The 15,759-nt window shown below is 61.0% G+C and overlaps 1 protein-coding gene across 11 annotated transcripts in view; it reads right to left on the bottom strand.

The window, feature by feature from the left end:
• Nucleotides 1-15,728, bottom strand: part of LOC145518272 (putative palmitoyltransferase ZDHHC11B) — a 47,886-nt gene extending 32,158 nt beyond the window's left edge. For all 11 annotated transcript variants that reach the window (XM_081522272.1, XM_081522273.1, XM_081522278.1 and 8 more), the window contains exons 1-7: nucleotides 15,623-15,728; nucleotides 12,022-12,243; nucleotides 5,165-5,340; nucleotides 4,682-4,783; nucleotides 3,751-3,875; nucleotides 2,949-3,104; nucleotides 171-283 (exon numbers count right to left, since the gene is read on the bottom strand). In XM_081522272.1, coding sequence (XP_081378398.1) covers nucleotides 171-283; nucleotides 2,949-3,104; nucleotides 3,751-3,875; nucleotides 4,682-4,783; nucleotides 5,165-5,340; nucleotides 12,022-12,243 — 894 coding nt within the window. In that variant the 5' untranslated portion in view covers nucleotides 15,623-15,728. The remainder of the gene's footprint in view (nucleotides 1-170; nucleotides 284-2,948; nucleotides 3,105-3,750; nucleotides 3,876-4,681; nucleotides 4,784-5,164; nucleotides 5,341-12,021; nucleotides 12,244-15,622) is intronic.
• Nucleotides 15,729-15,759: the final 31 nt, after the last annotated feature.

Raw genomic sequence — 15,759 nt, 5'->3', positions numbered from 1 at the left:
CACAGAGCCCCACACGTGCGCTGCATCACACGCACACACAGCCCTCAAACACACTCACACATACGTGCAACACCCCACCCCTGCCAACCTACACAGAGGTCCTGGCCTCCAGGTGAGCTTGGGCCCCCCCAGTCCTGGACGGATAGATAGGGGAGCAGGGACGCCCATACCTGAGACACGTCTTCTATTTGTAAACTCACATCCCTCTTCCCTGTCTGGTGTTTCGAGTTCTGCTGTTGGCAGCCTTGCGTCATGTAATCAAACGTGCTCAACCTTTTGACCACTAGAAAGGAGAATGCAGGCAAGAGACAGAGTCACCACCCACCCGTCCACAGCCCACAGTGCTGGGAGCTGGCTCCTGACTTGGAGCCTGGGGAGCGGCCAGAAGGCCACCCCGAGCCCGGCTGACCTTCGGGCCAAAGCCGGCAGGTCCCTGCACCTGCGGAGCCCACCAGCCCCCGTCCCAGGGGCCTCACAGGCCCGTAAAGTCACCATGGATGCGGCAAATGCCGAGCCCAACTCTGTCTTAATGAAGGTGAGACAGTGGCCAGCACGTGGCAGGCAGTCTCAGGTTATCAGAGAGTCTCTAGCGTGTTTGTCAATGGAAGATCAGCACCAGCGAAAAGGAAACACGTTCCAGTCATGTGTCTCCGCCCTGGTGGCGCGGGTGGGGGCTAGCTTTCCATTTCTCTCTCTCTGAAACCTGACAAACATGGGAACAGATGGTTTATAATTATTTCTGGAAAGAGAAAAGGCCACCCACAGAAGCCTATTTGCAGCTTGAGGAGCAGACGGAAGGCCGCCGCCCCCACAGCCCCTGGCAGGGGGGTCTGCTCCCCGAGGGGGGCCCGGGCTCATCCCCTCCCCCACCTCGCCCCCTCCCCGGGGGCTCCTACAAGGGCTGGTTCTTCTCGGGCCTTGAATTCTTTCTCCGTTAACTGCACACACTCCCTCAGAGGCCACCACAGTCTGAGGACGCGAACTGGACCTTGTTTACATTCTAGTGAAGACATCCATTCTGCCCAGGTCTGCACAAAGGCTCCCCAGACTCGGGCTGCGGCCGCCTCTGCGGGTCTCCCAGAGCCCATCTGCTGCGCTGCACCCAGAGGAGGAGACGCAGGACGGGCCTGCCCTCCCTGCCTCGGACCCCGGCCTTCTGTGCAGCTGCCCAGTGCCTCCTCGTACCTCCGCCCGAGGCTGTCTCCCACGGCGGCTTGCTGAGGACTCGCCACAGCCGGGCCAGGCTCCTTGCGGCCGTGTCTGTGTGCTGGCCTGGTGGCTCCGCCTTGGGCCCCCATGTGTGCGGGGGCCCGTCCTGGCCACCTCCCTGAGCACCAGCCACACAGGAGCTGGAGACGCCGTCAGCGGGTTCAGCGTTCTTCATCGTCAGGGGTTCTGGCGGCTGCTGCTCTAAACGCCTTATCCCTGCCTCACAGACCCCATCCCCCATCTCGCTCGCTCAACACCATCACCGCCCACTTTCTAATCCTTCTGAGTTTCTGCGGGTCTCGGACTAGAACTCAGCCCTCGGCCCTCTTGGGGTGTTCCTTTCTACCCTGACCTCATTGCTGGAGGAGGTGGCCTGCTGGGGACCCATGTGAGCACAGGGGTGAAGGCCAGCCAAACTGGGGAGCATGTGCTCAGGGGAGCATGTACTCAGGTAGAGGGGAGCCTGGGAGCACGTGCTCAGGTAGAGGGGAGCCTGGGGAGCACGTGCTCAGGTAGAGGGGAGCCTGGGAGCACGTGCTCAGGTAGAGGGGAGCCTGGGAGCACGTGCTCAGGTAGGGGGGAGCCTGGGAGCACGTGCTCAGGTAGGGGGGCCCTGGGAGCACGTGCTCAGGTAGAGGGGGGCCTGGGAGCACGTGCTCAGGTAGAGGGGGGCCTGGGAGCACGTGCTCAGGTAGAGGGGGGCCTGGGAGCACGTGCTCAGGTAGAGGGGGGCCTGGGAGCACGTGCTCAGGTGGGAGGGGCCTGGGAGCACGTGCTCAGATAGAGGGCAGCCTGGGAGCCCGTGCTCAGGTAGAGGGGGGCCTGGGAGCACGTGCTCAGGTAGAGGGGGGCCTGGGAGTACGTGCTCAGGTAGAGGGGGGCCTGGGACCACGTGCTCAGGTAGAGGGGGGCCTGGGAGCACGTGCTCAGGTAGAGGGGAGCCTGGGGAGCACGTACTCAGGTAGAGGGGAGCCTGGGAGCACGTACTCAGGTAGAGGGGAGCCTGGGAGCACGTACTCAGGTAGAGGGGAGCCTGGGAGCACATACTCAGGTAGAGAGGGGACTGGGAGCACGTATTCAGGTAGAGGGGAGCCTGGGAGCACGTGCTCAGGTAGAGGGGAGCCTGGGGAGCACGTGCTCAGGTAGAGGGGAGCCTGGGAGCACGTGCTCAGGTAGGCGGTAGCCTGGGAGCACGTGCTCAGGTAGAGGGGGGCCTGGGAGCACGTGCTCAGGTAGAGGGGGGCCTGGGAGCACGTGCTCAGGTAGAGGGGGGCCTGGGAGCACGTGCTCAGGTAGAGGGGGGCCTGGGGAGCACGTGCTCAGGTAGGGGGGAGCCTTGGAGCACGTGCTCAGGTAGAGGGGGGCCTGGGAGCACGTGCTCAGGTAGAGGGGGGCCTGGGAGCACGTGCTCAGGTAGAGGGGGGCCTGGGAGCACGTGCTCAGGTGGGAGGGGCCTGGGAGCACGTGCTCAGATAGAGAGCGGCCTGGGAGCCCGTGCTCAGGTAGAGGGGGGCCTGGGAGCACGTGCTCAGGTAGAGGGGGGCCTGGGGAGCACGTGCTCAGGTAGAGGGGAGCCTGGGAGCACGTGCTCAGGTAAGAGGGAGCCTGGGAGCACGTGCTCAGGTAGAGGGGGGCCTGGGAGCACGTGCTCAGGTAGAGCGCAGCCTGGGGAGCACATACTCAGGTAGAGGGGAGCCTGGGGAGCACATACTCAGGTGGGGGAGCCTGGGAGCACGTACTCAGGTAGAAGTGGAAGAAGAGCAGGTGGCCAAGCATCAGCAGGCTGATGAGCGCCAGCAGCAGCACCAGCAGCCCGAGCACCAGGACGACACTGGTGTTGGTCCTCACAGGGGAGGTCGGGAGGAACAGCAGCCACGTGTTCTTGTCGGAGACACCTGTGGAGGCAGCACCTCATCAGGTGTGTCCTGGTGTCAGCGCTTGGCAGTGGGGGAGGGGACACCAGCCTGAGGGAGCCCCTCCCTGTGCAGCTGAGCCCCTCCCTGCCCAGCTGAGCCCCTCCCTGCCCAGGTGAGCCCCTCCCTGCCCAGGTGAGCCCTTCCCTGCCCAGGTGAGCCCCTCCCTGCCCAGGTGAGCCCCTCCCTGCCCAGGTGAGCCCTTCCCTGCCCAGGTGAGCCCCTCCTCATTGCTCTGCCTGACCTAAGTGCCCTTGCAGCCCCTCTTCTCTGCGGTGGGCATTACGATTTCCTTTATGGGTCTGGAAGGTGAGGCTGGGAGAGGGTAACTAAGTGCCCAGGTCACAAAGCCTGACCCTGGTGTCCACTGTGCTGGGCCCTCCCCACTGTCCCTAGAGCTGAAAGGCCACAGCCACCATCTTGGGGGCATTTCCAGGACAAGGGGACCTGACACCACAACCACAGTTTCCAAAAATCAAGTGAGGAAAACCAGGGAGGGGTCGTGTGCGGGGCAGTGAAGGCCAAGTTTCAACTGAAATGTCTTCGCCCCACAACTAGGTCTGGGCAGGTGCTTGGGCCCAGACTGCCTGTGTGGCACCCTGGGTGGGCGGTGGGTGGGGGCGCATACTCCGGTAGCGTGCATCGGTGCGCAGGGCGGCGGGGTTGAAGAAGTACTGGAAGAAGATGTACAGAATGATGATGATGGTGCAGAGCAGACCGGCCGAAGCGGAGGCCACCGAGCTGAAGAAGTACCTGCGGGCAGAGCTGGCTGAGCGCCTGGCAGCCCGACGGCCCGGGTGGGGGAGCCGCCAGCTCCGGAGTGTCCCTGCCGAGCCCTGGGACCCCTGCCGGGCCCTGGGATCCCCGCCGAACTCCGAAGCATCCCCGCCGAACCCCCGGGACCCCCGTCGAGCACCCGGGACCCCTACTAGTCCCCCGGGACCACACTAGGCCCCTGGGACCCCTGCCGGGCCCTGGGACCCCCGCCGAGCCCCCGGGACCCCCACTGGGTCCCCGGAACCCCCACTAGGCCCCCGAGTCCCCATCGGGCCCCGGAACCCTTGTTAAGAGCCTGTGACCAGAATAATATCTCTTCCTCCAAAACAATAAACCCTAGGCAGCAATTCTCAGAGTGCGGTTTCACTGAAGTGTCTTCCTTCAGTCTTCCTGCTGTTAAATCTTTAATGTTTTCAATGTTAAACAGGGTCTTAGTTCACCCGAGACTTGGTTGACTGCGTGCTTTTCCTGAAGTTCCCTTACACCTGCCCCCGGGCCTCCGGTCCCCTGTCCCCCGGTGGCCCCGTCCTGCTGACCCTGCCTAGTGGACGCAGGGACTCCTGGGCCCACCTGCCCGCCCGGGGCCCCACTCTGCCTGCCCTGCATCAGGACCCACAGCGCCTGTGAGCTCAGCCCTCCTCCGGGCGTGCGGGCGGGGAGCAGGCACCCTGAGGGGGTGTGCCCCGGAGGAGGGGCGCTGAGCAGGCTGAGGAGGCAGGTCCTGCCCTGGTCCTGCCCCCCACCAGGGCCCCTCCACCGTCGGGGGCGGGGGGGACCCTCACCAGTAGTTCCTGCTCCCCACGCAGTTGTTCAGCCACTTGCAGTGGTGGTCGAAGCCCGAGACGCACTTGTTGCAGGCACTGCAGTGCTTGGCTTTCTCGCTCCTGGGAGGAAGAGGGGACGGGGCAGCCTGTCCGTGGGCTGTGCGGTGGGGGGCCGCGCAGAGCCCCGTCTGCCCAGAGGGCCCACCCGACGCAGTGGGCGCCTTCCCTGTGGCTGCTTCGGGTTGTTCCCGCCCGCCCACGGGCACCCCTGGGGCCCTGAGCAGCCCGGGCCGTGATTGGGCCAGGGTCAGCGGCTCGTCTAAGACCTCAGGAGGGCGCTCGGCCCAGGATGGGGTGGGGGGCTGTGTCTGGGACCCCGCCTCTCTGAAGGGGCCAGTGCCAGGCACCTGCCAGGAAACAAGGGTGCCTGAGTCCAGCCAGCTCGCCCCCCACCTCGGACACCCCGCAGCGCCCCGCCAGGCCGCCCGCCTGGGCACGCACACGGTAACCTTGCAGAGATGGCAGTACTGGTTCTGGATGACGTGCGGGTGTTTGGACCGGTCGAAGGTCAGCATAGGCTGGGCATAGTTCTTCAAGCGGACGCTGGCTTCGGCCGGGTCGATGGAAATGGCGATCAGGTGGACTAAGAAGTGAATGAAGAATATCCCGCCGGTCACCTGCAGGGACGTCAAGGAACAACTCGGCACAGGCAGCCACTGCGGGGGGCCCGTCCAGGAGGCCGGTGGTCGGGCCCTCAGCCGCCGGGGGGCCCATCCAGGAGGCTTGTGGTCGGGCCCTCAGCCGCCGGGGGGCCCATCCAGGAGGCTTGTGGTCGGACCCTCAGCCGCCGGGGGGCTGGTCAGGAGGCCGGTGGTCAGGCCCTCAGCCGCTGAGGGGCTGGTCAGGAGGCCGGTGGTCGGACCCTCAGCTGCCGGAGGGGGCCCCGTCCAGGAGGCTGGTGGTCGGGCCCTCAGCCACCGGGGGGCTGGTCAGGAGGCCCGTGGTCGGGCCCTCATCCGCCGGGGGCCCCGTGTGTGGCTGGAGGCTGGGAGCAGGCCTGCCCCTCTGGCAGCTGCGTGCCCAGCAGGACTCCTGAGCCCTTCGTCCTCCAGGGACAGAGCAGGGTCTGCCATGGCCCTGAGACCCCTGCCGAGCCTCATGGAGGAGCAGGCCAGGCCTGTGTGTGCCCGTGGGCACCAAGCTGGCACTGCAAGGGGTCGTGGGGGTCCTTGGGGCAGGCGGGCCATGCTGAGCGTGAGTCTTCAGAAAACAAGGAGGGTGGGAGGGTTCAAACACCTGCCAGTGAGCCTCTGTGGCCAGTGGGCCCTCGAGTGTCGTCTCTGTCTGTCTGTCTCTCTGTCTGTCCCTGTATTTCTGTCTCTCTCTGTCTCTGTCTCTCCCCCCAGCCCTCTCGGCGTCCACCCCCTCTGTGTCTCTCTGTCTGTCCCTGTGTCTCTGTCTGTCTCTGTCTCTCTCTCTGTCCCTGTCTGTCTGTCTGTCTCTGTCTGTCTGTCTCTATCTCTCTCTGTCCCTGTGTCTCTGTCTCCCTCTCTATCTCTGTCTCTCTGTCCCCCACCAGCCCTCTCGGCGTCCAGCCCCTGCAGGGCTCCCAAGGGGAGCTCACGCCCTCAGATCCACCCTCTGCACGTTCTCTTCAGGGACCAACACACAGTCCCCATGGAAACCAAACAGGGGAGGAAGCACCGGTCTGGCTCCCCTCAGCCCTGCCCTGCTTCCCAGGACAGTCCTGCGGGGGGGTTTGGATGCACAGGCCTGCTCCGCAAGGGCCGCCTGGGCGTGGCAGGCAGGGCCTCTGGCCCACTCCCCGCCTGCCGGCAGGGTCTGCGGGCACACGGCTGTGTGGGGGCTCTGGGCAGGGCTGGCCTCGCGGCCCCTTCTCACTCAGGGTTGCTGTCGGGTCCAGGCTCCCACGGCCCCTGCGGCGCTTGGCTCAGCGGGGCCCCCCTGGGCTCGGGGTGCCTGTTCACGGCCTGCATGGGCCTCCTTGGACCCACCACCCACAGGGCACAGCCGGCCTCAGCCAGGGCTGCTTTGCCCGAAGCTTGGCCTCCTGTCCTCCAGCCTCCAGTGCAGACCCTGGGTGCCAGGCATGGGGCAAGAGAGGCCCGGGCTGGATAGGGGGCACGCAGACCACCATGTGGGCTACAGTGAGCTGGGGCCAGAAGGCAGGGCGACCGGAGGGCTGGTGCCCGGTCAGACCTGCTGCCCAGGTCAGGGCTGGTGCCCGGGTCAGGGCTGGCTGGGCTCATGGCCCGGAGGACGTGGGAAGCGGGGATGACTGAGGACCAGCCGGTCCGGGGACTCACACGAGGGCGGGGTTGCCGGATCCCTTGGAGCCACTGGGGCCCTTCCCGTGGCCAGAGGGCCCTGCAGGGCTAGGCGGGGGGTGAGGCCCAGCCTCTGCCCGTGCTGACCAGCAGATGGGGCCCTGCCCCGCGCAGGGTGTGGGGCAGCAGGTGGGGCTCCGTGGCCAGCCTACGCTGTCACAGCTGGGGACACCACATGGTCTGTGCCCGCTGACCCCCTGCACCCACTTCCCGGAGCACAGAGGGCCACTCTGTTTGTGTGGTTCCCAGGGCAACAGGAGCGCATCCGGAGCGCGTACGGGAGGGGCCGGCGGGACAGGCTGGGGGCAGGAAGTGGCTCACTGCCCAGGTGAGGCCCTGCTCTGCTGGCCACAGTGGGCTTGACCCCACCGGGCGCCTTTGGGCAGGGCCAGGACTGCAGGCAGGATGGCATGCAGGCAGCCCACACGCTCTCTCCCCACGAGACCACTGCCGGGCAAGGCATGTAGGCATGGCACCCACGCTCAGACCCTCAGCCTTATGTGGAGGCACCCGACCCATGGCCGACAGGCAGCCCCGCAGACTCCCCAGAACTGCAGGTGCCAGGGACCCCAGGACAGCATGCCGCCTGGATGCAGTGGGCCAAGCTGCCATGGCCCCTCAGGCACCAAGAGTCCACGGCAGGCACACACCTGGGCCTGTCTGCAGGTGGGCAGGCACACACCTGGGCCCATCTGCAGGTGGGCAGGCACACACCTGGGCCCGTCTGCAGGTGGGGAGGCCAGGTTGGCCGTGCTTGCCAGTGATCGCCTGGCCATTCCCGTTGGTCACACACAGGGTAAATGGCACTGAGCCCCCGGAAGAGAAGCGTACAAGCGGGTGGCGCACCCTCCAGCTGCTGGCTTTCACTTTCGGATGTAATTTTATCTCAGGAGAGTCTTAGGTTCAAGTTAATAATACAAAGAACCCGGTCCAGCGTCTCACTTCCAGCAAACAGGACCCGAGCCGCTCCAGGACGAGGACGCAGCTGGTCCCCTAGCAACTATCTGTGTTCAGTAAACAAACAGCGCTGGGCACAGCCCAGGACACCCGCCTTGTCCCCCGGCTGCCACGCCAGCCCTGGGCCAGGGGGCGGGGCCCTCATCGGGACTGCCCCCACGGCCTGGGTCCTTCAGGACCCCCGCCCCTCCCACCCCTCCTGCACACGCAGGGTGCCCAGGGTCCAACTTGCTGATCTCCCCTGTCTCCGGGGGCCTGTGGGGTGCTGCCCGACTTCCAGAAGCCCCACAGCCCTGACCCCAGCTTGGGACCTCCGTCAGCTCCGCTCCTGGGTCCCTGCAGGTGCCAAGGGGCACCGGCGCCCCCCCGTGGCCAGAGCGCAGCACTCAAGTGCACCGCCGCCCTTAAGGGACTTCACTGCGATGCAGGGAGTCCGGGCAGCAGGAGACTTGTCCAGAAAACACGTCGTCCCAAGGGCCATCTGGGCTCTGGACAGCCGGAGGCCGCCCGCATCCACAGCCCGGGGCAGGCAGGAGGGGCTCACAGAGACTGGGAGCTGCGCAACCCGGGGGCAGGGGAGAAAGGACTGCCCATCTGCGGCTCCGTGCTGGGCACAAAGCGGGTGAGCACTCACAGGGGCTACTGAACAGGGCATGTGGGTCACTTGAAAAGACCCCCAGGGTCAAAACTCAGCTAAGTTTTAGGTCAAAAGAGATCAAAGAGACTGGATTATAGCCCAGCACAAAGCTATGACAAACGTAGACAGCTTATTAAAAAGCACTGACGACATTCTGCTGACAAAGGTCCATCTAGTCAAAGCTATGGTTTTTCCAGTGGTCATGTATGGATGTGAGAGATGAACCATAAAGAAAGCTGAGCACCGAAGAATTGATGCTTGTGAACTGTGGTGCTGGAGAAGACTCTTGAGAGTCCCTTGGACTGCAAGGAGATCCAACCAGCCGATCCTAAAGGAGATCAGTCCTGAATATACATTGGAAGGACTGATGTTGAAGCTGAAACTCCAATACTTTGGCCACTTGATGCAAAGAACTGACTCATTGGAAAAGGTTGCTGCTGGGAAAGGTTGAAGGCAGAAGGAGAAAGGGACGACAGAGGATGAGATGGTTAGATGGCATCACCGACTCAATGGACGTAAGTTTGAACAAACTATAGAGACAGTGAAGGACAGGGAAGCCTATGTGTGCAGTCCATGGGTTCACAACGAGTTGGACACGACTGAGCGACTGAACATCAACAACATAAGCAGAGCCCCACAGGTGAGGTGGAGCTGTGTCCCTGAAAGGCGCTCAAGTCCCAACCCCAGGAACTGTCATGATTTTACTTGATAATGGGGTCTTTGCAGATGATCAAATTAAGCTGAGGTCCTTGTGGTGTGTCCTGACCTCACAGGACTGGTGTCCTTATGAGAAGAGAAGCCCAGGACTCAGACACGAATGGGGACGACCCTGTGAAGACACGGAGGCGGCTGCATCTGAACCCAGTGGACATCTGAGGCCAGCAGAGCTGGGATGGGTCCCGGGAGCTTTGCAGGGAGCACAGCACCCCCAAACATCTCAAGCCTCTCACTTCTGTCCTGTGCATCTGTGCCTCAGCCTGCATAACACTGTGGGTGTTCATGTGTGTGGCTGGTGTGTCACTTGTACATTATATGTATACTTGTGTATGTGTGTGTGTTTGTGGGTCTGTGTGCGTGTGTGCCTAGAGGTAAACTTACAGTTTCAGATACAATAAAAAGAGAAAAGGTCTAAAACCAATGACTGAAGCTTTCATATTAAGAAGGTAGAAAAGGAGCAATTAAAGTCGATACATTGAAAGGAAATAGTAAAAATAAAATCAAAAATTCAGAAAAAGTAAACAGGGAAAATCAATAAATTCAAAAGCAAATAACCTGAATAACCAATAAAACTGATAAACCCTAGGAAGACTGCTCACTAGTGACATCACTACAGATCCTACAGACACTGGCCAGATAACAGGAAATAGGGTGAATAGCTTTATTCTAAGAAATGTGACAATCCCGACGAAATACTCAAATTTCCTAAAAAACACAACTTGCCAAAACAGATAAGATGAAACAGAAGAAGCTGAAGAGCTCTTTTTCTACTGAGGAAATTGATCATGGCAAGTCTTACCACAAAGAAGTCTCTGTTAACCCAGGGGCAGGGACAGACAGGCCTCATCTGCAGGAGAGACACCCTCACAGATGCCCTAGTTTCTCTGGCTGATGGGGGCTGGAGGTGCACTTTGGGGCTAGTGTAGCCCCACATCTGCAAAAGGACTTTAGAAATCGGCAAATGTCAATCTTGGTATTAGGGAACACGTGGTAACTTCCCAGGGATTTTTTAGGTGAGAAAACAGAGTGGTGTGGATGCAGACGTCTTTGTCAGATGCAGACAGGGCGTTCCAGTGACATTTCATCATGTGGGGGAGCTTTAAAGACACTCAGTATGTGTGAGACGTGATGCAAGACTGGCAGTCTTAATTAGCCCCTGGTATTTGGGGTCCATCACTTTGTTCTTCCTGCTTTTTCAAAGCTGAAAGATGCTGAGCTCAAGGCTCGGGCGGCTTCGCGAGCGCGAGGGCCCTTCCTGCCCTGCCACCTCTGCTAGCTGGCCAGACGCCTGGCGGCTGGGCAGTGTAGCCTGTCTCCTCAGTGCAGAGCGAGCACACAGGCGCAACACCCCACTTTCAGAAGACGGCTCCAGCGCCCACTTTACAGCAGCCCGGCCTGTCCTCGGGGCTTCCCAGGTGGTGCTAGTGGTATAGAACCCGGCTGCCAATGCAGGGGATGTAAGAGACGTGGGAAAATCCTCTGGAGAAGGGAATGGCAGCCCACTCCAGTATTCTCACCTGGAGAATCCCATGGACAGAGGAGCCTGGCGGGCTACAGTCCATGGGGTTGCAAAGAGTCAGACACAACTGAAGTGACTAACACACAGCCCATCCACTGGCTCTAATGTGTAATGACCCTTGGGGGGGCCAGGGTTCCTGGCAGAGCCCCACACCACTCTGACACCCACCCGAGGGATCAGAGCAGATTTCTTGTGCCCACAACAAGGCCACTCCAGGTGTTACAGACATCAGCGCCTCAGTGGGAAGGTGTGGTGGGGAGGGGGCTCCATGTACCTGACATTGAGGGGGACGTGTGAGCACCTCAAGTCCTTCCTCATTAAAACACACCATTCCCGGGGCCTCCCTGATGGTCCAGTGGATAAGACTCTGCACTCCCAATGCAAGGGGCCCCAGTTCATGCCCCGGTCAGGGAACTAGATCCCACAACTAAAGATCCTGAGAGCCAAAACTAAGACCCGCTGCAGCCAGACATATGGAGAAAGCGAATACTAACAGATGCACACATGCACACACACACACTCACGCACGCACACACACGCACACACACATGCCCGCATGCACGCACACATGCACGCACACACACACGCCCACCCGCACACATGCACACGCGCGCACACACGCCCGCCCGCATGCACACATGCACGCACGCACACACACATGCACGCACACACACACGCCCGCATGCACGCACACATGCACGCACACACACGCCCGCATGCATGCACACATGCACACGCGCACACACACGCCGCACGCATTCACACATGCATGCACACACTCATGCACGCACACATATGCACGCGCGCACACACATGCACACACGCCGTTTCTCTCGGACAGCACAGACTGGCCATGTAGCCATGGTCAGGGCAGCTTGCAGCCCATTTGCAGCTCCTCCCTTCCTGGGGTCTCTGCCCACCCAGGACCCTCTCGCCTTTGCCGCCAGCCGCGCCCTTCCCCTGCCCAGCACAGGTGGGCACTGGCAGCCGGGACCCCGATCCAGCAGCCACTGGAGGGCAGCTGTGGGGTTTCTGGTGCGGACGGTGGGGGTGAACCATGGGAGCCGGGGCGGAGGCAGGTCTGACCACCCCTGTGGGTGGAGCCAGGCCCACCGGAGGCCCCTTGGGAAGCCCCTCTCAGCTTAGACCACAGCGCTGCCCCCCCCCAGGAAAAGGATACACTGTAGGCGATGTATCTCCAGTCTCCGGGCAGGAGGGGGATGAAGACCCCGAAAGTCGTGAAGGCCAGAATCAGGAACACGGTCCAGGCCACGATCTGGAAGGAATGCAGGGGCCTCGACCAGCCGTTCACCCTGGACAGGCAGGGCGGCGACACCTGCGTGTTCCTGCCAGACGCAGGTTCCGGGAGGACCCGCCTCAACCTCCTGGCGCAGAGGACCATCTGCAAGACAGCAGAGGGCACGGGGGGGGGGGGGTGGGCGCCTGTCCACAGCCCATGCAACGTGGGACGTCACAGCTGGGCAAGCAGTTCCGGGGTGTGTGTGGTCCCCAGACCCCGCCACCCCTGCCAGGACCCCAGGGCGGGCAGTTACCAGTTCCTCGCGGCCGGTGGGCCACCTACAGCGATAGTCTGCTGGTCACTTTAGAAATGCACACACCTCATCAGAAAATCCATGGACGTGGGGGACCCACATGAGGAAGAGATCTGCATCCCTGGATACAGCACACATAGCACACAACACACACCACACACACCACACTCACCACATACCACACAACACACAACACACACACAACACACAGCACACATCACACTCACCACACAGCACACACCACACACACCACACAACACACACCACACCACACACACCACACACCACACACAACACCACACACACCACACACCACACACCACACAACACACACAACACACCACACACACCGCACTCACCACATACCACACAACACACCACACAACACACACACCACACACACCACACATCACACACAACACACACCACACACAACACACACAACACACAACACACCACACTCACCACACACCACACACAACACATACACCACACTCACCACACACAACATACTCACCACACACACCACACACACCACACCACACACACCACACACCACACACCACACACAAGACACCACACTCACCACACACACACCACACAACACACACACCACACACAACACACACCACACACAGCACACACAGCACACACAACACACACCACACACAGCACACACAACACACAACACACCACACTCACCACACACCACACACAACACATACACCACACTCACCACACACCACACACAACACACTCACCACACCACACACACCACACTCACCACACACCACACTCACCACACACCACACAACACACAGCACACACCACACACACCACACACAGTACACACCACACTCACCACACAACACACACCACACACAGCACACACAACACACAACACACCACACTCACCACACACCACACACAACACATACACCACACTCACCACACACCACACACAACACACTCACCACACCACACACACCACACTCACCACACACCACACTCACCACACACCACACAACACACAGCACACACCACACACACCACACACAGTACACATCACACTCACCACACAGCACACACCACACACACCACACACCACACACAGCACACATCACACTCACCACACAGCACACACCACACACACCACACACACCACACACCACACACACCACACTCACCACACACCACACTCACCACACACCACACAACACACAGCACACACCACACACACCACACACAGTACACATCACACTCACCACACAGCACACACCACACACACCACACACCACACACAGCACACAGCACACTCACCACACAGCACACACCACACACACCACACACACCACACACCACACACAACACACCACACTCACCACACTCACCACACACCACACACCACACACAACACACCACACTCACCACACACACCACACTCACCACACACACCACACTCACCACACTCACCACACACCACACACACCACACTCACCACATTCACACCACACACACCACACACCACACACCACACACACACCACACACAACACACACCACACACCACACACCACACTCACCACACACACCACACTCACCACACACCACACTCACCACATTCACACCACACCACACACACCACACACACCACACACCACACACCACACACAACACACCACACTCACCACACACCACACATACACCACACTCACCATACACCACACACCACACACAACACACTCACCACACTCACCACACACACCACACTCACCACAACCACACAACACACAGCACACACCACACACACCACACACAGTACACACCACACACAGTACACATCACACTCACCACACAGCACACACCACACACACCACACTCACCACACTCACCACACACCACACACCACACACAACACACTCACCACACACACCACACTCACCACACACCACACTCACCACACACCACACAACACACAGCACACACCACACACACCACACACAGTACACACCACACACAGTACACATCACACTCACCACACAGCACACACCACACTCACCACACTCACCACACACCACACAACACACAAAACACACCACACTCACCATACACACCACACTCACCACACACACCACACACACCACACTCACCACACACACCACACATACCACACTCACCACATTCACCACATTCACCACACACACCACACACCACAGACACCACACTCACCACACACACCACACACACCACACACCACACACCACATTCACCACACACACCACACACCACAGACACCACACTCACCACACACACCACACTCACCACACACCACACTCACCACACTCACCACACACCACACTCACCACACAGCACACACCACACACGGCACACAACACACATACCACACTCACCACACACACCACACTCACCACACATGGCACACAACACACACACCACACACACCACACATACCACACATACTGCACACGTCACACCTCACACACACACACCACACACACACACGCACCACACGGCACGCTCACCTCTCACCCCAGGTGTGCGCTCAGGTTCCTGGGCTCGTTTCTTGCGGCTCGGGCTCTCCTAGACTAGTTCCTGGTCCTGGGCCCTTAGGTCCCTCTGTTCCACCCCACAGCCACCTTCTCCCTTCACGCCCCGTCCTGGGGCCACTCCCTCTGGACATCCTGACATCACCAGGGGACAGACTGCTGGGTCGGGCTCAGTAAACTGGCCGTTTGGGGTGTGGTGGTGCCCGGGACCCCTTTCTGCTCTACTTTGGTTCCTGCATCTGGTTTTCCGTCGTCCCTGAGGCTCTGGTCTGTTTGCTGCTGGGACGACCGGTGAGGCGTCATCACCTCCACGCCCCCAACACGACCACCACCGAGAAACGCGGGCCCGAGCAGCCTCTGCTGAGCTGGCCGTAGTGACCAGGGAGGCGGGCGGCAGGGCTGTCCCGGGTCGCCCGCCCGGCCCATCGGCAGTGCGGACAGGGCCCCTCCCCACCCCGACCCACTCTGCTCCTGTTCCCCCCCAGAACAGGTGTCTGCTGGGTCTGGTCGCAACACCACGACCTCTGGATGTGGCACAGACCCTGGCCACTCCTGACCCCGTGTCTTCTTGTGTCCTGACGGCCCAGGACTCTCTGCGGATGGATGTCCAGGAGGCCCCCTGCGAGGGCCTGGGCAGAGCCGACGGAGGGCGAGGCACCCACCTCCCTCGCAGCCAGAAGGCGCGGCCACAACAAGCACTCCTAGCACCTCTCCCCCTCGGTTCTCAGGTCCTGCACCTGACGCACAGGCACCTCTCAGCCCAGGCCCAGATGAGAGACAGGCCTCCTGGCAACACTAA

Source organism: Giraffa tippelskirchi, chromosome 8, assembly GCF_054371585.1.
Source record: "Giraffa tippelskirchi isolate mGirTip1 chromosome 8, T2T-mGirTip1v1.2.pri, whole genome shotgun sequence".
NCBI classification, from domain to species: domain Eukaryota; kingdom Metazoa; phylum Chordata; class Mammalia; order Artiodactyla; family Giraffidae; genus Giraffa; species Giraffa tippelskirchi.
This window is presented reverse-complemented; position numbering and strand designations above follow the sequence as displayed.